General features: G+C 39.8%; 1 protein-coding gene across 2 annotated transcripts in view; it reads right to left on the reverse strand.

Annotated features, from left to right (window-relative positions):
• The window catches only part of NSMCE2 (NSE2 (MMS21) homolog, SMC5-SMC6 complex SUMO ligase), a 214,123-nt gene that overhangs the window by 134,387 nt on the left and 58,084 nt on the right, over nucleotides 1-21,652 (reverse strand). For both annotated transcript variants that reach the window (XM_046015910.1, XM_046015903.1), the window contains exon 4: nucleotides 11,795-11,948. In XM_046015910.1, coding sequence (XP_045871866.1) covers nucleotides 11,795-11,948 — 154 coding nt within the window. The remainder of the gene's footprint in view (nucleotides 1-11,794; nucleotides 11,949-21,652) is intronic.

A 21,652-nucleotide genomic window follows, 5' to 3' on the forward strand; every position in this document is an offset into this window, starting at 1 on the left:
AAGTCAAAGAAGAGGACTCTCCTCCCCCAAGGAGAGAGAAAGAAAGTACTTTCAACTCGCCAAAGTGGGCGAGGAAAGTTGCCAGAAAGTCTGAAACACCTTCTGCCAATTGGCAGCCACACTTTGGACCCAGAGCATGACTGTCACCCAGGTGTGCTAGAGCAATCTCGGTGAGAAGGGATACTGCACCCTATGCCATCCTCTCGTTCCAAGGACGAGTGGGTGTCAAGAGCATTTGCTATGGAATATTTGCTCCCTGGAGAAAAAAGAAAAAAAGGTTCCATGAACTAAGTTTTAACTCCCTTTTGTAGTCCTTCATTCATTCCCCAAATCCGTATGAAGCACGGGTTCTAGCCAGATGCTACTCCAGGCACCGCAGACAGCATCCATCAAGGCAGACAAGTGCGTCTCTCACTGAACCGACATCCTAACCAAAGTGTGTAATAAAGACCAAGGAATCCCATAGTAAAGAAAATTGACGAATTCGCCTGACCCTGGGATCTTTATTATTTTATTTAAAAAAATAATAAACTGACTGCATTTACTTTAGGAAAACTCTACTCAACACTTTTCGTCACCTTCTACCTCACTCCCTTGTTTCTTCTCCAAAGTTTTCATGTCAAGCTCTGGAACCCTGCGATTGTTGGTGACCAGTTTCCTTTTCCTCTCACTCCCAAGACATTAATTATTTGCCTTTGTTTCTTGAACCTACCACAGAGCTCTGCATGTAGGAGGTTAACTGTTTATTAAAAAATGTAATTTGAAATAAGTCATTGGGTGATTTATTAAAAAAAGAAAAACGTTAACTAAATAAGTTGACTCAAAAAGCAGAGCCAATTTTCTCCAGCGAAATCTAATGTATGCAAGAGAATCCGTAATATTTTAAAGGCCCACACAGCAAATAGCAGGAGGTCCGTAAATATGCGCCATTATACTTGCTCATGATGAATATATTCCCCAGACACGGGATGGTTCAGTATGCGAACAGCGCTATTCCTGACACTTCCCCCTCTGCTTCCCTATCAAGAAAAGGTTGCCAAAACCAATATTGTACCGAAAAGTGATTCGTTACCTTATCAACATGTTTTTTGTTCACACCCTTGTCAATGAATATTACTTAACTACCTGATAGTCTAGCAACTTTAGCCTTCACTTAATGTCTTGACACTTTAACAAAATGAGTAAAACACTGCTGAGCGGAGAGCCCGATGCGGGGCTCGATCCCAGGACCCTGGGACCATGACCTGAGCCGAAAGCAGAGGCCCCAACCCACTGTGCCACCCAGGCGCCCTACACTTTTCATTTTAAAATATGATTTCATCCTTATACAACTCTGTGGGCTAGAAAGCATTATTACTATTACATTACCCATACTTTACAGAAAAGTAAAATTCCACTGATTTGATCAAAACCACAAACTATTACTTGGTTGTGTAAGAATCAGAATTTATATTTTGATTCTAAATTCTAGGATCTTTCCACAGGTTGAACAGTTTCTACCCTTAACACTGTTATCAACATACCTAGCTGATGAGATAAAGGAGTTTAAAATTTATTAAGAAAGTAGGATTCTATGACTAATCCAAATTTTAACAAATATAAGAACAGTACTTAAATACAACAAATCCACAAATATGACATTATTAAGGCTATCCATTATGCCTATGGAGATACCATTCAGAGCTATTAAGAATATGCGTATTATGAATATAAGCAGATAGCCAGGTGCCAAAGATTAGACTGTAAACTCTATGGGTACAGGGACTTGTATATTTTGCTCACTGAGGTATGCCCAGCATACTCAATAAATACTCGGTGAATGAATGAAAATGAAGTATAACATGCAATATAAAACCGAGGCTCTCAGACGCAGAAGAATAAAGTTAATTTATATTCAAACCCAGGAGTAATTAGTATAATCTAATTCGTTAGGTAATTCCTGAGTAACCTACAGGTAGATGCCTAGAATACACTGTGCACAGATGGCTCTTCCCTTGTAGGTGATCAGCTACATGAGATCTGGAATTACAAGCCAGATCAGTATCCTCTAGAGTGCCTGGCGCAACAACTTTTAATAGATTCCCTAGTCCTGAAGTGGTGCCTGATGCATTTTTAATAAATTTCCAAGGGACCCTACTGCAGGGGTAGGGAGCACACTGGGAGAATGACTGCTGTGCACCATCTACAATGTTTTTTGAATTAAAGAATAAATGTAAGAGATACGTGAGAAGAAAAATATGAACAAATATGAAAAATTTACATATAAAAGGAACTTCATGCTCAACACCACTGGTCATTAGAAAAACATAAATCAAATCCATAATGAGACATCACTACATACTTAGTAGAATGGCTAAAATTAAAAACAAAACAAAAAATAAATAGATACCCCAAGTGCTGGTGAGGATGCTGGGCAACTACAACTGTCACCACACTGCTGACAGCCATACGGGGCCATGCGCCATATTGGAAAAGAGTCTGTCAGTTTCTTGAAAGTTAAACATATACTTACCGTACTAGCTGGCAATCCCACTCATCCAAGAGAAATGAAAACTTAACTTTAAAATGTGCCCATGAAAGTCTAGAACAGCTTGATTTATAATGGCGCTGAGCTGGAAACAACTGAAAAGTCCTTCAGATGGTGAATGGATAAACTATGGTATATCCATACAGCGGAATACTACCCACAACACACAACACAACGAACTACCAGTATGAAACCACTGCGGATGGATCTCAAATGCATTCTGCTCAGTGAAAGAAGCCACTTAAATGGCTACATGCTGTATGATCCCATGTATGCATCATTCTGGAAAAGTTAAAACTATACCGAGAAAAAAATAAAAACACAAACCAGTCACTGATGGGGCTAAAAATGGGGGGAGGGTCGACTACAAAGGGCCGGCCATTATATACATCTTACTATTATAAAACTGAAATCACTGCAACCTCAGGAGTTAATAACTTGACAAGATAATTATTTTCTTAAGTATGATGTACGTCATCCCTAGGACACATGATTTGATTTTCCTCCTCCCAGGTTCAGATTGCTTTCTGAGCACGGATGGCATCACACTCTCTCAAAATAAGCCACCAGGAGAGAAACACCCATGGCTCACAGTTTGTGTTTAAACTTGCTGCTGACTCATTTTGCCCTTGATAACTGAACCTTTCTCTCCTAATAACTTTAATTATAGCTATCTCTCATCCTAAAGCTTCCCCTTTCCTCGGGAATGTATCTGTTAGCCTTGCGACCTCCTGACTGTGAGACACCGGGTAAATATGTCAACTCCGGGATTCAGTCTACTAAAAACAGAGCCTACATTTTTCATCCATTCTGCACTCACATGTGGATGTCGTGAAGATTGGGAGAGATGATGTACGGGCATGGGATTACTGTTGTTACGCTTGAAATAAATTTCATGGAATTTGTTCTAAACTTGTACGTACAATAAACACCCTACTCCTGCCATAACATAGCAACTACTCACACCGGAAATGGCATTCTTAGTCACTGTTTCCTGAATGTATTGCCAAAACCATGGGATCTGGTGAAGCGGGACCCAGTTTTGAGTCTCAATCTGTAACACACTTTGTGTGCTCAAGTAAACCACTTACCTTCTGTGAGTCTCACTTTAAGCACATGTTTCTCTAGGGGATACTTTGAAGGCACTAGGAAGCACACACAGATCAGCTACTATATAATGTACGGTACGATTCCTACTCTCTGGCCTCTACACGGAAGTGACCGAGCAAGAGATTCACTCTCAGCCAGATGAAGCAGATTCCCCCAGTGTCTTCAGAGGACATCAATGCGGATCTCCGGCCTGGGAGATTTCAACGAACTGTTCACTACTCAAGAGTCTTATTGGAAATCAAGTCTTCAAGAGATGAATGAAATGCTTGAATGGAGAGAAAAGAAGACCAAATAGGCGTGTTTTAAAGAGTTGGTGTGGTGTGCAAGGAAAAGAATGTGAGCTCTGATGTCACCCAACCTGGGTCTGAATTCAGCGTATAGGAGCTTAGGGAAGCTATATCACCTTTATTTGCATATATTTGTATAGTTATCTTGTAGTGTTGTGAGAAATCAACAGTAATGTACATAAAGTAAGCAGGTACCATACCTTGTGTGTAGGCAGGCACTCAAACAACTCAAGCAATGCTTGTAGTCATGCATTAATTCAACGAGCACTCATTAAGTATCATACATACTAGGTACTATATGAAGCCCGGCTATCACTTTTACTATTTCCCGAAAGGACTGGGGCAAATCTAAGGTGAAGGCAGAGCAGGTGGTGTCTTTGCTGCTCCATTTAAAGGGCATTTCTCACTGCTAAACAGCTCCCTGATAGCTTAATGCCCTGATTAAAACACCGCACCCGAATTGATCTAATTTGAATTAACCTTTTTTCTTCACTTACTCAATTATTTATTTGGTACTGCAAATCTGCTTTAATATGTAAAAATTCTTGGGAAGTAACAACTTTATTAAATAGAAGAGGTGGGATGGCTACACCTGTCTCTCATGCTCTCTTTTTATCCAGACCATCTCCTGTCTTCTGGTTCCACTGTTTTCTGGTTTGGTAACATTGGGCATGTCACTCACCCTCTCTGAAGCTGCTTCATCATGAAGATGGGAATGGTACCATTTAGCTTCACTGAGGCAAGTAAGAATGTATGGGGAAGAGAAGCCAAATGGGTGGGAAACACAAAGAAAGCAGAAGGGAGGAAAGACATACAGAAAGGAGTCAGAGACACTGACTCAGAGAAGAGGAAGAGGGAGGGAGACACACAGGAATAAAAAATCTACATAGGAGAGAAATCTCACTCAATGAGCATAACCCCTTAGGTTAGGGATGTAACCTGGCCTGAGAAAGTCAATCTCTGTTGTGAAACTTATGGTTTTTGGCATTTTCCAACAATTAATGGTCACCCAGCAAGTAAACAGTGATGCTTGATCATCATCATCAAGGAAAACATGAAAATCAAGTGAGGGCCACAGAGATGATAAAACTGTCTGCAGAAGAGCCAGCAAACTTTTGATTTCATTAAATGCTTTAATGTTCTAAGCTGTCACACTTAAAGTGAGCCATACTTATTTCTTCCTACGCGTGATGCCACCAGGCCACTGAAACCCATGTATTACTATACATACCATGCATGCGTACCAACATGTAAAGGGTTATACACACATCACTTATGTTGAATACTTGAGCAATTGAAAGATTTTTCAAAGAATATAAATTGCTAATCTTTGCTGATTTTTGATCCCAAACTTACAAATGCTAATTTTCTTCTTCTTCTTTCCTTTACTAATGATGTATGAGTTTTATCATCAGAATGCCTTAACTAGGTTCTCACCTTTTTCTAGTTGAGTAATTCTGTTCTATAAATATTAACCAAACTCTGATTATATGAAGAACAAAAGGAATACAGGGGAGATTATGAAGCCATTCATGCCTTGAAGGGGCCTGGGCTTTGGGTTAATTGCAGGCCAGCAATACACACTGTTTGGATAGACAGTTATATCACATGACAAAGAGATTTATGTGTTGAAGAGTTTCAGGATCAAGTCAGGTTGCTCAACACTTTGCCCAGCTGAAATGCACTCAACAGATTTCCAGGCGTAGCCAAACATTCTCCCTCTTGGCACCATCTGTGCTTCTTCCTCATCTTTCCTTCCGGGTTTCAACACTCACACATGCTCTCCACCAACCTTCGAAGGTGCCAGTCTTCTCTATAACCCTGCGGCTCACCCGCATCTAGGTAAGGGGCTCCCACACTCAACCCCTCACCACAAAAATCTTTTTCGGCTTTGCAAGAGAACCCGCTCCCAAATGATGTGAAATGCACAACCTGGCCTTAGTCTGGAGTTTCTTGAAAGCAAGAAATCATACCTACTTTCTCTGAAGAAATCATACTCTACTGTTAAGTGGCCAAATTAATGCTGATATTCTCATCAAGTGCCTACAAAGGCACTGACAAAAGTGGTATTATGATAAAGTAAAACTAAAGGTCACAAACTGACAGCTTTGTTTGCACAGCGTTTAAAAATCTAGTAATGGAAAAATCAGCAGCTAGAATCTGGGTTTCCCAAAAGAACCTGAACAACTAGCTGGCCACAGTGGGTCCACACCTATGCACAGCAACAACGGACAGGCATGGGTGGCAGGTGTCTCCTTTAGACAAGGGATAAGCTCTCAAGTACGGGACAGTCCTCCTGAAGACTCTTGAGATCATCAAGGACCTGTGCCCTAGACATTAGCCTGGAGTTCAAGGTAACCAAAACATCAAAGTCCCTACCCTTGTGGAACTGCACTGTGGTTTTGAATGGATGCTGAAGGAAACGGACAGCAACCCACTAGGAATAGTTCAGTGATGGTGTTCTAAAGTTTCAGAGGAGCTCCCAATTTAATGACCTGAGGAAATCCTTCTGGGAAGTGAATGGCCACTCCCTAGTCTATCGGTTTTGACATTTAAATGAAGTGTGTTTAAAGTGAAGGTACAGAGTTGATTCATGAGTCCAAGTAATTATGAAATCACAGTATAAAATGTCACCATGACTGAAAATGATTTCTAAGTTCACTTGTGGATCCGATTATCTCCATATCTTATATCCTACATATCTCCTATGTGACCTAAATACACTGTCCAAGTTTCTGGTGAATGTCCTCAGATAGCAAATTTGCATTAAAAAAATACTCACCTTTGGGGCGCCTGGGTGGCTCAGTGGATTAAAGACTCTGCCTTCGGCTCAGGTCATGATCCCAGGGTCCTGGGATCGAGCCCCACATTGGGCTCTCTGCTCAGTGGCAAGCCTGCTTCCCCCCTCTCACTCTGCCTGCCTTTCTGCCTACTTGTGATCTCTGTCTGTCAAATAAATAAATAAAATCTTTAAAAAAAAATGCTCACCTTTAAGCATTTAAATGTATCAAAAGAATTACATTTGATATTAGATTATTTTAATACTAAAGATCACAGATTCAATCAATTCTATTTTTGATCACGAAGTGAAGCCCTTATATTTCAAAGGTTTCTAAATGTCATCCAATTATTGTCTAATGTCCTCAGTTTCTGCCCTGCTGACCAGCACTAAAACTTCTCATGCTGCTAATTACATAATAGGTGAATGAATAAAGGACAGCAGAAAGGTTGCTTGATGACTTGAGAAAGTGTCCATACAGGGCTAGTTGTACATTCTAATTAAGTTTTCCTGATGCTGAAGTCCAGGAAACCGTAGGCTGGAATAGTGAAGACAGTTAAACAGTCAAGGAAGAGAGAAATTACCTGACCATATTGTTTAGATAAATTAAAATCACTTTACCCAAGAAAGTAGGGTGATTATGTCTGCCTTGAACCAAATCATACTGTTGGTTTCACAACTTGGGTTAGTTAAGAGCATGATTCCCATTTAGGGAAATGGAATCCTTTTTTTTGGAACTGTTTCCTAACTCAGTTATCATCACCACCACCAAGTGTAAAAATTACCTTCAATCAATCTTGATTTGTATGCCTCCAAGAATCTTGATTTGTATGCCTCTGAGCAAGAAAAATGGGCACTGGCTGGCAAACCAGGCTACACATTCAGTGACTCGAACCCAGGTCTCCTGGCTGCTAAGCTCATATTCTTTCCACTATGCTCTACAGGCCCTTTCTCAATAACAATGGGAATCTAAAACAAGCTCTCAAAGTTTTTGAAGACCCACTGTTTCGTTTGATCTTGGTAATAATTTTATGAAGCTGGAACGTACATAATATCTCTAATATACAGCACAATGGGTCCCCAGATATGGTATTTATAGAAAAATCTAAAGTTAAACAAGCAAACAAACAACAACCCAAACCAAAAACCTGCCCTCGTTCTGACTGTGGTTTAGACCAGGGGTCAGTAAACTATTCTGAGAAGTTGTATCTAATGCCTGGTAGTATCCAAAGACATAAATAACTACTAAAAAAATTACTGTGTGCAACTTAAGTATGTTACCTTTTGAGTAATCCTATCTTTAAATGAGTACAGCGGGCCTGTTATGTTATATTCTAGGGACAGCAAATACCAGATATTTGTAGTATCCCTCCTCTTTCCCACCATCATCCTTCCACACACTCTTTCCTGCTGGGCCTGAATCCAGCCTCTGACTCTTTATGAACGTATAGCTCCACACTGCCCTTAGCAATTGACTGGCAATGTTAGTGACAAAGAAAGGCTGCATTTTCCCATTCTGACTCTCTCCTATGTTGTAGAACAGCTGCTTCTTGCATTTTTCTTTTGTTTTGATCTGTTGTTATTAATCGTTCTCACATTATTTCATCTACGTATATATAGTCTTTTCCAAGTACAGGGACTCTGCCTTTTATTGATCTTAGAGCACCAAATGCAATGATTCACAGACAGCAGTCAACTCAGTGTGTTCTGAATGTACCTAAAACAGATGTATAGTATTTATGGAAAAACCTAAAGTTAAAAAAAAAACACCACACCCCCCCGCCCCAAAATGTCTTTGTTTCTGATTATGGTTTACGCCAAAGGTCAGTAAACTTTTTTTCTGTAAAGAGGCAGGCAGCAAACATTAAAAGCTTTGTTTGCCAGATGGTCTCTCATATAATGACTCAACTCAGCCATGATAGCATAAAGCACACATAGAAATGGGGAAACGAATGAGTGTCTCCATTCCAATAAAACTTTATTTTGAAATCTGAATTTTATGGAATTTTTACACATCACAAAATATTATCCTTCTCTTAACTTTTCTCCAGACAACTTAAAAATGGAAAAACACCCATTCTGGCTTTCAGGCCACAGAAAAACGGAAGGCAGGCTGCACTTGGCCCACAGGCTGTAGTTTACTGATCTCTGGCCTAAATTTGTGGTTCTCGAAATGAGAACTTCGGGTGGTCTGCAAGATCCTTTCAGCAAGTCCAACTACGCATGTGTGCGGCCAGAATTTCTCTGTAGACTTCAAGCAAAACAATGCGCCACAACAGACCGAGTGCAGAATCAAGTATGAGGATCCAGCTGCCTTCTATTAAGCCAGAAATAGAAGGGATTTGCAAAAATGGAAAACAATGTCACACTTCTCCCTAATTTTTCCTTATGTTTGGAAAATACACAGTTGTATTTCATAATCCTCTTTATGGTAACACGTATGGGGTTTACTACTCATTTTTTAAATGGATTAATAATATTTTTGAAATTTCTCAGTTTTGATTTCTAATGTGATAAATGTCAAGAGCTACAACCCACATAAACAAAAGCTCTCTGGAGGCCCTCGGTAAATTTTAAAAATGTAAAGCGATCTTGAGACCCGCGAGTTCAAGACAGCCAGCTGCGGAGCCACAGCTGAGTTAACTTATCTCCTGTGGCGGGGTGAGCCCAGGCGGCTTGCAGGCAGGCCCCTTCCTCACACCACCTGATTTCAGTCTCCATCTTGCGTCCCCCCTCCCCCCACCAACCAAGGAGCTTCCTCGAGTGTCTGTGATTGGATCCTGATTTGGCAAAATTTAATCCCATGCAATTTATGTTTGTGTAAATAAAGTTGGGGAGAGCGTGGTGGTGCTTTTCATGAGAGAACCCTTCAGATATGTGGAGTCGCCAAAACTGATTCAACCTTTACTTTGCCAAAATAGGCAACTAGAAGCAAGAATCTCTCCCTGGCTTGTAGTTTCCAATCTTTAAAAAAATATAAATAAATAAACAAATTAAGTAATTAAAATAAAATAAAATAAATATTTATTCCTCGCCTTCGGAATATATCTCAAAACAAACATTCACTGGCTCCCGTATAAATCCTAGTCCCTCCGACGTGGCCCCACAAAAACTGTGGGCTTCTGATAACAATCAGCATCCTCACAGCAGCATCCCATCTAAAGCAATAAAACCCATTAGACATGGTGCTAGTTTGACCGTACTAGTAACGCACTAAAAAATTGCATTTTGCAAGTACATGTGCCTTACAGAGCATATAAAGAGGGTATTAATATTGTGCTTGTTCTGTCATTTGGGATTTAAAAACTTTTTAAGAGAGTATTTTAGGAGAAACAAAAAGGGAAAATCATCTTAATTCTAGTGTTAACCATACATAGGGAAATCCTACATAAGGAAGTGTTTCTTTCCATATAAATTTACTTTGTCATAAAGTTTAACTGTCTATCCAAATGATGCACAGTACCGCCGGCCTGGCGATACACTACCCCTCAACAGAGGTAGTACCTCTACCCTACCCCTTCCCCCTGACCATTTTAGAGAGAATTTAAGAAATAATAACCATGATTCCTATATTTGTCATTTTGTTGAATGACGTATCTTTCATAAGAAAGTATTCCCTCGTGAGTATATAATTCTAAAAGTCTTTATAGCTTTCTCTTATGCAATAATAACTTCATAAACAATAACAAAGGCAGAAGAAATTCATATTTTTAGATATTTATCCTTCAATCTGTATTATCAAATATCTAAAAAAAATCAAGAATTAGGGTTGTATGCTAAATCTTCCATAATTTGTCATTATTGGCTCCAAGCAGAAAAACGAAATACATTTAGCTGTTCTGACCCACACCAAAACTGAAATTCACTCGCACCTTTAAGATCAGGAAGACACTAGTAAATTATAACGCTACCTGTTTGGGGGATTATTACCCAAGTGAGGGGATCATGCAATTTATATTAGAAGGATTGTGGTAGCTGATGGCCAAAGAACAAAAAAAATAGACGAAAACGTGGAGAAAATGCTTACTGTTTAAGTCCATGTATAAGCAAAAGTCTCATCATGATTGCAAAACGTTCCAAATTGTGAAACTTAAGTTACTTGTAAAATAGACAAAAGTAGAGCTGCTTCCTCAGTCATTTTTTGAGACCTCAGCATCAATTTAAGGAAAATGCTTATATTTAAAAGAAAGCTTATTTCAAAATGTGAATCTTTCCACTAAGTACAAATAAGGACAAGAAGGAAATTCACATCTCCTACGACAGTGCTCCGCCATGTGTATGTGAATGAAGACGATGGGAAAATGAAGTTTATAAAAAAAGTTATTTACTTCACAATCCAATTCTTTAAGGAATAAGACTTGGGAGCCTAGAAGAATGACAACCTGTGCTAATGTAAAAACGACCCAAATTACATAAAGCTGTTATGTGGATTATGCAGAAAGAGGAGGAAAAGAAAGGATGGATGCACTTCACTGTGTAGAAAAAAATCTACTCCTGTCAGACACCGTCCACACATTTTTTTTGTATAATGGGTCATTTTTCCCAACCTCATTTTAAAATCAAAATTATGTTGGACTCACAATCACAGTCACATGGAATTTATGCTATCACAAAAGACAGAAGGGACCGAGAGGATCCCAGGCCATATTTGAGAAGAAAAAACCTAGTTTGAGAAAATACTGCCACTACTACTCCAAAGCAGCAAAACTAGAATTCAAAGTGGTTCTTTTTAAAAGCGTGGCACAGCAGTTTAAAATCTGAAATACACCATTGCTATTTTAATAAAATAGTTCCGTGTTAACGTCCCAATTCCCCTCCCCAGCAGTGGGACAACACAGTGTCACTTTGTCGAGCTGCTGGGGAATTTTCTTAGCACTTTGTGGAAACTGTTGGCTTTCAGAAATGGACAGGCTGATTTGAACCAAAAGTTAGACAAAATACAGAATTGCAACAACAATAAAAAGCAATTTAGAAACAGAATCAAGCCAAGCAGATAGGCAAACTTTGTAAAATCAGTCTTCTGGGGCTGTTTATCAGGTCAGTTCCCTAGTTTCAAAAAGCCAAACCAAAAAGCAAAGCATGCAGACTTACATTGCTTCTTTAGTTCTTTCAGCTGCTGTTTAAACTGTACAAATTTTGCATTATTTTGAAAGTCTGCATCACAATTCTTATTCTGTAAAGCCAGAAATTTCTTCTCCACTAATAATTTAAGGTCTGGTATTTTTTCTGGACGTTCTTCTTTTACCTAAGGAAGACAATACAATTATCTCAGTTAAATGTTACCATGATACCATTTAGTAACGTTATTTTTATCTCATTTCACTCAAATAAAAATACAGTGAGGTAGAAAACAGAATCCCACCAGAACCAGCAAGGCTGAGACTTATTCCAGAACAGGCTGATGGTAAACAGTTGGGGGAGCCATTCATCCTGTCCACTCACCATTTGCTTATTATACCCTTGCCTGGTGCCCTGCTAACTTGCAGTCTTCTGACGACTACCAGGGAAAAATCTCACACCAGTGCAACTCTGTGCCCTCCAACTTCACCGAAACTTAAGCCTCATGGCTTCCTCCTTTTTGCCAGGTCTGCTCAGTCCCCCTTCTTACCCCCCAAGCACTGATTCCAGCCTTCACTCTCCTCAGTGCTCCTCTGCTCCCACTCTCTGCCCCAGTGGGGGAGAGTGGCTCAGACTTCATGAAGAAGTTGAGGCTTTAACCTTCAAGTTCACCATCTGCTGACACAACTAGGAGTAAGTATCTCCCCTGTTCTGTTCAAAGCTAAACTCTCAATCTACATTCCTTTTGTTCCTCCCAATACTTTTTTTTTATAAAACTTTCCAACACGTGGCAAAGTTGAAAGGATTGCACTTTGCCATTCACCTACCTCCTAGGTGCCACAAAGAACACTCTGCTATGTTTTCTTTATCACCGTTATCTGTTCCATTTCTGTTTTTCTTTTTATCCTCAATCCTGCTTTCAAGTTCATTCTTAATTCCATCTTCTTCATCTGTCAGAACTTCCCCCCCCCCAAAACCTCTAAGATAGCTCTTTACTCCCAAATTTAAGAACAAACAGCTTCCTCTAATCCCTGCCCATTCCCCTCAGTTCTTTTGTCTTTATAGTCCAGCTTCTTGGAAAAAAATCATCTGTATCCACTGTTCCCACTTACTCAACCTCCAGCTGCTATCAGGCTGCTGCCTCCCCACCCCCACACCACTTCAATCTGATTGCTCTTCCTCAGGCCTTCATATTTGGCCCCTTGAATCACTGGCCTTTCCCTGATGCTCCTGCCACCAAGCAAAATTCACCCAACTTTCCCTCATGTCCCACCACGCCTTGGACTTCTAGCACAGCCCCCGTAATAGATAACTGCATTTATTTTTACATGTTCCTTTCCCCTAATAAAATGCACTCTTTGAAAAATGTGTGATTTATCACTGCCTGGCATGTAGTAGGTAGTATTCGATATATGTACTCGATATATTTCAAGTGAATTAATCTTACATGCTCCAAATGTACTTACCCACTAAAACCCCACAACTGATCACCAGACCATCATTAGGAGAGTAACAATGCAATTTCTCAGCTGGAAGACAACTTGATCTCTACCTTCCTCAGTCTCATAAATACATACAATTATGTAGTAAGAATTAAATGACATCCAACCTTGATCTCTACCTTCCTCAGTCTCATAAATACATACAATTATGTAGTAAGAATTAAATGACTTGTTTACTATAATCCAGTTGGTTGGACGCAACATTAAGACTGTAAGACAGACTCGGAAAATTCTTGCTTTTGGTTCCAGTCAATGGGATATACTCTTATCTCTCCGAATCTGAGTATCAATACATAAGAAGTCAAAAGATTACCTGCAATTTATGTCACCCTTTGTCATGGAAAAAAGAATTATACAATCTTCTTTTGTTTAACTGCTATGGATTTTCATTAGTTAAGTCAAAAATGAAAATTAAGCATGAAACCAAAATGCCTAAATGTATATTTATAGTACTGAGTGTAGAAACTGACTCCCTTCTCATCGTACGGATGATATTCAACTAGTGCTGGATCCATCATCAAAGAGACTTGTGAAAAATACGGAGAAGCTTTAATGGCACATCTTGTATATAATTAAAAATTCAAAATAAGTCCTGTAAGGCTAAAGAACCAATAAAGCTCAGTTTGGAAAAGAGAAGGTAGAGAGGCAATTTAATAATGCCTCATGTCTCAAGAAAAAGAGCAGTTATGCATGGTGACTAGCGATCCTCCTCCACCTCAACCATGGAGAGAACAAGACAAAACAAGTTCAAGATTGTAGCATGAAGTTCAGAGCAGATATAGAAAATAAATTACAAGTTCTCAGAAAAGAATTATAGCCTCTCATTCTGGATTTATAAAATAAAGTGAACTCCGATCCACCTGAGATGTTAATGGTGACATTGCAGGCAGGTATAAAGGTGGACCTTCTCAAGGTCTTCAATGGGGTTGAAATTATTATTTGATCTGAGGCAATCAGAGCAGACCGGAGCAGAAGATCAATATACACAAAAGGTCTTTTCTAATAAAGTCTCTAACCCACTCAACACATTTAATTTCCCTAGCTTCAGTACCTCCACTGCTGAGGAGCTGGCTGGAACATGGGGGGCGGAGGAGATGGAGGGACAGGCATTTTGAGGTTGGCGATATGGTAACCCGAAATAGGACTAGAATATACCAGATATTAGTGATAAGAGACCTGAATAAACCAGATTTAGCAATTCAGAACACTTCTTTCCCCCAAGGCCAGAACCTCAAAAGAACTGCTGGAAAGCACGTAACATTCACTGCAGCAAATATCTTCTCTGGAAATGTGATGCTGAGGTTGGCACAAATGTGCACCGCAGAGAGAACTTACTGTACTTGAGCTATCAAAACGCAAGCCCGGAAAGCATTAAACTCCTTATCTGTTTAAAATCAATGCAATAAATGGGGATTAATGATATTTTAAATGGAATCTTGCTTTGTATCTTTAAGAGAAATAAAATACATAATCCCAAAATGGGAAGGAAAAAAACCCATCTTTGGGTAGCTGATCAAAAGTGCTATCTGGTCTGAAAAAGACAAGAACAGCCCTCTTGCCCCAGGACAAATTTAAAATACTTCCAAGAAACCTGAGATTAGAGGAGAGATTTTATTGGATCCTTGGTCCATCCCTTTCCTAAGGATAAAGTCCCTAGACACAGAACTTAAAACCTAAATGAATTAAAAGTTTACACAGAGTGTATGAGTTTGCTAAGACTGTCACAACAATATAAGCCACCACAGACTAGGAGGCTTAACCAGGAGAAAATATTTCCTTAACAGACATAGGGGTTGGGAGTCTTTGGCTTGTCCATGGCCATCTTCTCCTTAAGTCATCACATGGTCTTCCTTCTATGCGTCTGTGTCCGAATTCCCCTTTCTTATAAGAACAGCAGTCTAATGGATCGAGGTCCATCCAATGACTTCATTTTAACTTAATTACCTCTTTAAAAACCCTATCTCCAAAACAGTCTTATTCTAAGGTACTGGGGATCAGGACTTCAACATATGAATTTGGGGGGAATACAACTGAGCACATACGCTGGGTTACTAAATTTACGAAACAGGACTTTTTAAAATAAGAATTTATTTCTTTATTTGACACAGAGAGAGAGTGTGTAAGCATGCACCTGGAGGCAGGGAGCCTGACCTGGGGCTCGATCTCACGACCCTGAGATCACGTACTGAGTAGGTATCAAGAGTTGGATACTTAACCAACTGAACCACCCAGGTGCCCCGAAACAGGATTAAAAACAACAACAACAACAACAAAACAGCTCATAGATTACTCATCTTTACACCACTGTAAATTAAAAATGACAGAAACTATCAAGAGGGAAACTTTGCAGATACCATACTTACATAGTGAGACTCTGATACTGCCCTTGGGGGAGAAAGGTCAGGTTTTTATGCGCCACCCACTTACCCATCCAGTATTCAGTGAGTACCTTCCATGGGCTAAGCACTGTAGCTAAATAGGAGAGAAACCAGGAAAGTTGATCAGGAGAAAATGGTGAATAGCTTTGAAAGTGAGACCTGACCAACAGGCAGCAGGAAAGACCCTAAAAGATTCTAGGAGTAAAGTAAGAATAGCATGAGAAATTTTTAAAAATTAATTGCTATAGTTAAAGCATGTAAGATGCCCTTCAGACAAGAAAGGAGAAGGAAGTTACTGCTGTAGGTTAACTAAGGACAGAGGTGCTGGCAATTTGACCAAATTGTAATGCCATTTTTTAAAAGATTTTTATTTGACAGAAAGAGAGCACATGAGAGCACAAGTAGGAGGAGCAGCAGGGAGAGAGGGAGAAGCAGATTTCCTGCTGAGCAGGGAACCTAATGTGGGGCTGGATCCCATGACCTCAGGACCAAGACCTGAACCAAAGACAGACGCCCAACTGACTGAGCCACCCAGGTGCCCTGTAATGCCATTTTTAAAGTAGAAAGGCCAAGTCGTTTTGTAAGGAGGACAAGGGAGTGTGGATGACTTCAGGATGTTTAATAGTTAATATGGGCAACTAAGTAAATTGCACTTTGAGGAAAGAAGGGTGCAATCCTGAATGTCTGTCAAAGTGGAGAGATCTAGTATGCTGCAGGAAAGACATTTAAAATGAGAAGACCAGAACAGAAAGAAAAGAGATCCAAAAGGAACTCTAAAAGAAGCAAAAAAAAAAAAACCACAAAAAAACAAAAAAAAAACAAACAAAAAAAACCAAGCAAAAACAAAAACAAACAATTAACAACAACAACAAAAACCAACCAGATGTGAGCAATGCCACAGAAGAAAGAAAATGAGAAAATTTCCTTAACAGAGGTGATTGTCCTTTGGGAAAATGATGCAAGAGAGCTCAGTAAGATAAGGTCTGCAAAGAGACTGGACTTGGTTACTAGGTACTCTGTACACTGCAGTGGAACTACTTACCTGTCTCAACCCACCAGCCTGTGAAGTTGCTCTTAGGCAAGGACTATTTGCCTGGTGTCTACTGTACTTCCTGTTATAAAGCAGATGCTCCAAAGTTGCTGATGAACAAGTGAACTATGGGGCAGCCAAATAATACTGTACTGAGATGAGAGAAGAGATTAAGGGAGTTCTGTGGTAACAGATGAATAAAGTTTGGCAGCAAAGGAAGAGAGACATGAGAGTAGATCATGGGAAAGAGAGCTGAAGAGCCTCATTTATTTGTACAGAGGACAAAAGTAGTTTGAAATCAAGGTGACATAATGGAGGGAAAAGAACATGGAACCAGGAATCAGAGAGATCTGAAACCAACTGTATATGGATCTTGGGACAATCCTTCCAGGTCTGGGATTTCTCTTACCTCTTAATTAGGATTCAAGAACACCCACTTCAGTGCTGTGAAGACCTAATTAAATCATGTTTGTGTTTCACTCTGGCATGTAGTGGATGTTCAAAATGTTGTATTCTTTTCCTTTTGCCTTTAGCTTACAGCCTTGAACGTGCTTGTGGACTAAGAAGAAGGAGCCAGTGGGGAAACAAATCACAAACACGAAGAGAAAGCGAGTAACAGATTTCATTGGAGAAAATCATTCTCTAGGGCAAAAACTAGAGAGGAAGGAAGACCAGTTGGGAAAGCACAACAGTCTTTACCAGGTGTCAAAAGGCCTGCAAGGCTGGACAAAGATCTGAGGAAACCCCCAATAAGAGGACAACAGGAAGTGGTGAGAGCATGGTGAAGCAGACAGTACAAGCCCCAGGTGAGAGGAAGCTGCTACACAGCGCACATGACTGTGGCCGCATAAAAGAGCAAGTCCAAGCTTTTAAAGAGAAATTAGATACGCAGATTTTTGGGTGGCATGTTTTCCAGTTTTTAAATTCATCAGCCTAAAGCTGATGACTTTGAAACGTCTATTTAATGCAAAGAAGGTATTTTAAGACATAAAAATAAAAGTACTTCTGTGATCCACAATATTTGGGGGTCCAGTACAACGCCCAGATTTCTACTTGAGGGATGAAATATGGTCCTTTCAAGCAGGGCAGAGAATGGTGGGAAAAAATAACAAAAAAGAGAAGGGAAAGTAAAGGATTCCATTTTGATGTGTTAACCCAAAGCATTTACGATGAAAAACTTGGGCTGTACACCTGAGATTAAAAATGAGGCTCTGCTAACTGAATGGCCTTGGAAAAGTTACTAAATACATCTAACCTTAGTTTCCTCACTTACAAGTTTAGAAAATACCAACAGTATTTGCCTCGCCAGTGTTGCTGAGAAAAATAGATGGAATGAAGCAACAAAGCACCAAGCGGTCGACCACACAGAATATTAGACAATGAGGAGCTGTCGCTGTTGCTGTCATTGCACGCTTATCTCTGGGGTTCCTGGATATACAGGTCTGCAGCTCAGCAGCCTGACAGGGAGACATCCACATGAAGGAATCACTGTGTAGATTTTAGTAGAAACCACAGAAATGAATGGGATTACCAAGAAGACTAAATAGAAACCAAAAGGACCAAGGACAGAACTATGGAGAATACCACATCTATAGGGCAGCTAGAGGAGTCTAGAAAGAAGGACAAGTGTTAAGAAGACAAGCAAAGGAAAATACCCCAAAAGTCCAGGACGGAATTTCAAGATCTGTCAAATGCTACAGAGAAGTCAAGCTACATAAGGATTGAGGAATGTGTACTGGACGCGGGGACTGGGTCACTGGGGACTTTAGCAAAAGCAGAGATACAAAGTGCTGACTTTGAAATATCCAGACTTTTGTTCAATTAATTGTTTCAACAAGATATAGCAATAATAGGGGGAAAAAAACACACAAACACCGCCAAAGTTCCATAGGTCTCCAACTGTTCAGTTTCAGCTCAAAATCACTCATAAATGTTTAGCTCCATTGAATTGGGACCCAACACTCCTATGACTGCAGTATTCTCTATGTCAGCAAGAAGAAGGCAATCAATGAGTTATCAACAACTAACATAGAAGAACCCTGATGGCTCTTTGTCTATAAAGAAGCTGACTGTTTTAGAGAAACTGATAACGGTTGAAACAAACGGCAGAATTTAGTCCTTAACCATGTCTTTTTCAACATGCTTTAACATAAAATTTTAAATATTACAACACAACTCATTTCTCTCAAACAGTATTGTATACATATGCAATTACTCAAAGTATTTCATTTTATTGCCTGAGGGCAAAGTCAAGGTCATCTTCTTCTCCTCCTCCAATTATCATTATTGCCTTATAGCTATCATTTCACTGGGAGGGGAGATCACAGGAGCTAAGGATATTAATGGGCTGAGTCATTCACACACTTTGAATCATGTGAGAATCTAGTATAAAATTAGTCATTGTTGTAACTAAACCAAGACTCAGATGGATTTACTCTCTAAAACAGCCACTGTTACATCTTTGGCTGCCAAAATAACACATACCTGATGATTTACATTTTGGAAATCACACAGCCTTTAGAAGATTATTATGGGCACACAGTGATAAGCAATTTGCTATGCGTTCTGCTCAGGACACTAAGTATTCGAAGTTCTAATTCACACTCAACTTGACCTAAGGCTACGGGACCTGTTTTCATGCTGGGAATCCAGTGAGAATTACCTGGATTGGTTCTAGAACATTCATTTAACAAATATTTGCGAAGTACCAACTGGGTATCAGGCATTATGCTAAGCATAATGTTGGCCCACACTTATGACACAGCACCAACCTAACTGGTCATGCACAAGGTAAATTTATATAGGCCAACACTGTCTCCACCTTTATATAGAAAAAAGCTTGGTAAAGTTTTTATTGAAAGACATGTCCAGGCCAAGGATCATTATGCTTTCACTGGGTATAACGTACATATGGAGACACACTAGATGTCCTACAGAGTGTACTATACTGTCTTTGCCCTGTTTAGAAAAAAAAATACACACACACACACACACACACGTATGTGAGATCTATCTATCTATCTTACACTAATGATGACCAGCATGGATTATAGCCTTCAGCTCACGGCAGTTTCTGTTGTCAATTGCACAATCTGCAATGAACTCTGTTGGACCCAATTATCTGTAGTTGAGTGAGTTTCCTAGCGCCATTATTTAGTTTGACTTCTGACAAAACACTTAAGAGAGAATACTTCCTTGTTAAGCATTATGACACATCGAATGGACTTCATAGTTTGCCAAGGTGTTGCAATACACCATTATGAAGCAGCTGCCTACCAGACATGGAAACACCTCTCATCCTTCAAGGCTTTCAGAAAAATTTTGAAAATAGAATTAAACATGTGTGAGAGTGCTCTTGGTCTACTTCTAATGGACCAGTCCTGCTGGAATAGATAGTTTCCTAAGAGATGGCAGCTGAATGAGGCAACTTGCCATGTGTATGCATCTGTTACTAAACATTTATTCTGTTGAAAATTACTCCAATGAATTTCTCATGGCACCATTCCCCCTATAAGATTATGACCAACAGGAATCACTTATTTACACAGACTGTAGCATTAGATTCCCATATGGGGGGCACTGGGCAATCAACCTACTGATTTTTGCCTCTTGAGCTTTTTTTTACTTTTTATTTTTTGCTTTATTTTGTTTTGACAGAATTCATGGAAACATGCACTATTTATTCATTCATCTGTTCAGTAAATATTTACTGAATGCCTACCACACGCAGGCACTGAGCTAGGCACTGGACATGTGACAGTGAGCAGATGAACCTCCACCCTGCTGTTCTCATGGGGTTTAGGGTCTGGTAGAGGGAACCAGCATTATCCAAACAGTCAAATACACTATCACTAACTGTGGTAAGTGCTGTGAAGGAAATGGATCAGATGCTAGGAGAGCATGTACAACATGATTATTGAGGACATCATTTCATAGGCAATCTTTTGAAGCACTATTCAATTTAAACACAGGTCACACTGATGGGAGGGTAAGAGGAGGCTGATTATTGTTATTCACAAACACTGTACTTGCATGGCACCTTTCATGGGGGTGGTTCAAAGCTTTATACATACAAGTATCATTATCCCAGTTTTAAAGATGTGAGGAACGGGCAGTTAATAGTAGTTAAGCTTCTTGTCCAAGCACACACTGAGTCAATGATCAATGATCTGAACTCATTTGAATCCCCTTTCAACTTAATTTTGCTTGCCTGTACCTCCAAGTAACAACTCAGAATGAACTTTCATACTCTATCTTCATTTTAGGAAGATATACTTGATTGCACGCATGTATCCTCAAATCTCTAATGGTCATCTGACCACTTATTCTGAATCTGAAATTGCCTTTCTTGTCTGCCATGCCTCTGTCATCCACAGGATTACTAAATGCCTTATTTATCTTTACGGTATTTCACTCAAGATTTTGCGGTGAAAAAGTACAGCGATGGGTTGATGCTAATGGGATTTTCTGATATTACCAAGTACCCCATTATCCAGAAAGATGATCTTTCAGAATGCTAAACCATTTACTGGAAATTCAGTTAATGCCCCACAGGATGCCTGTAACCAGTGAATAATAAAGGACATTCTTTCTCCAGTAGCCAGAACACATGGGCCAGGAAGCAAGGGACAAGTACATCTCATCTTCCTGTCATCACACCTAATGACCAACTTGCATTCCCCCACCCTGATCCCCTCCTCCCCCCGCAATGGTTGCAACTCTAGTTCTGCTGGTTTAACAGTCTTCAGTACCCAAGAGAAGAATGATTTCACCAAGGGACTCAATAAAGCCTCCACTGATCTGGAAGCTTAAACTGCAACCCAACAATTTTGAGCTTCTCATGACATTGAAGAGACAGATTAAAAAATGAGGTTACAGAACTGGTTGGAGTTATGAATTCTGATCATCAAGGGTAAAGAGAATGGCTGCTCCAGAGTGAGAAAAGGGAGGTGTGTGTCAGGGATGTGAAACACCTCCTGGG

This window comes from Meles meles, chromosome 1, assembly GCF_922984935.1.
Source record: "Meles meles chromosome 1, mMelMel3.1 paternal haplotype, whole genome shotgun sequence".
Lineage (NCBI taxonomy): Eukaryota > Metazoa > Chordata > Mammalia > Carnivora > Mustelidae > Meles > Meles meles.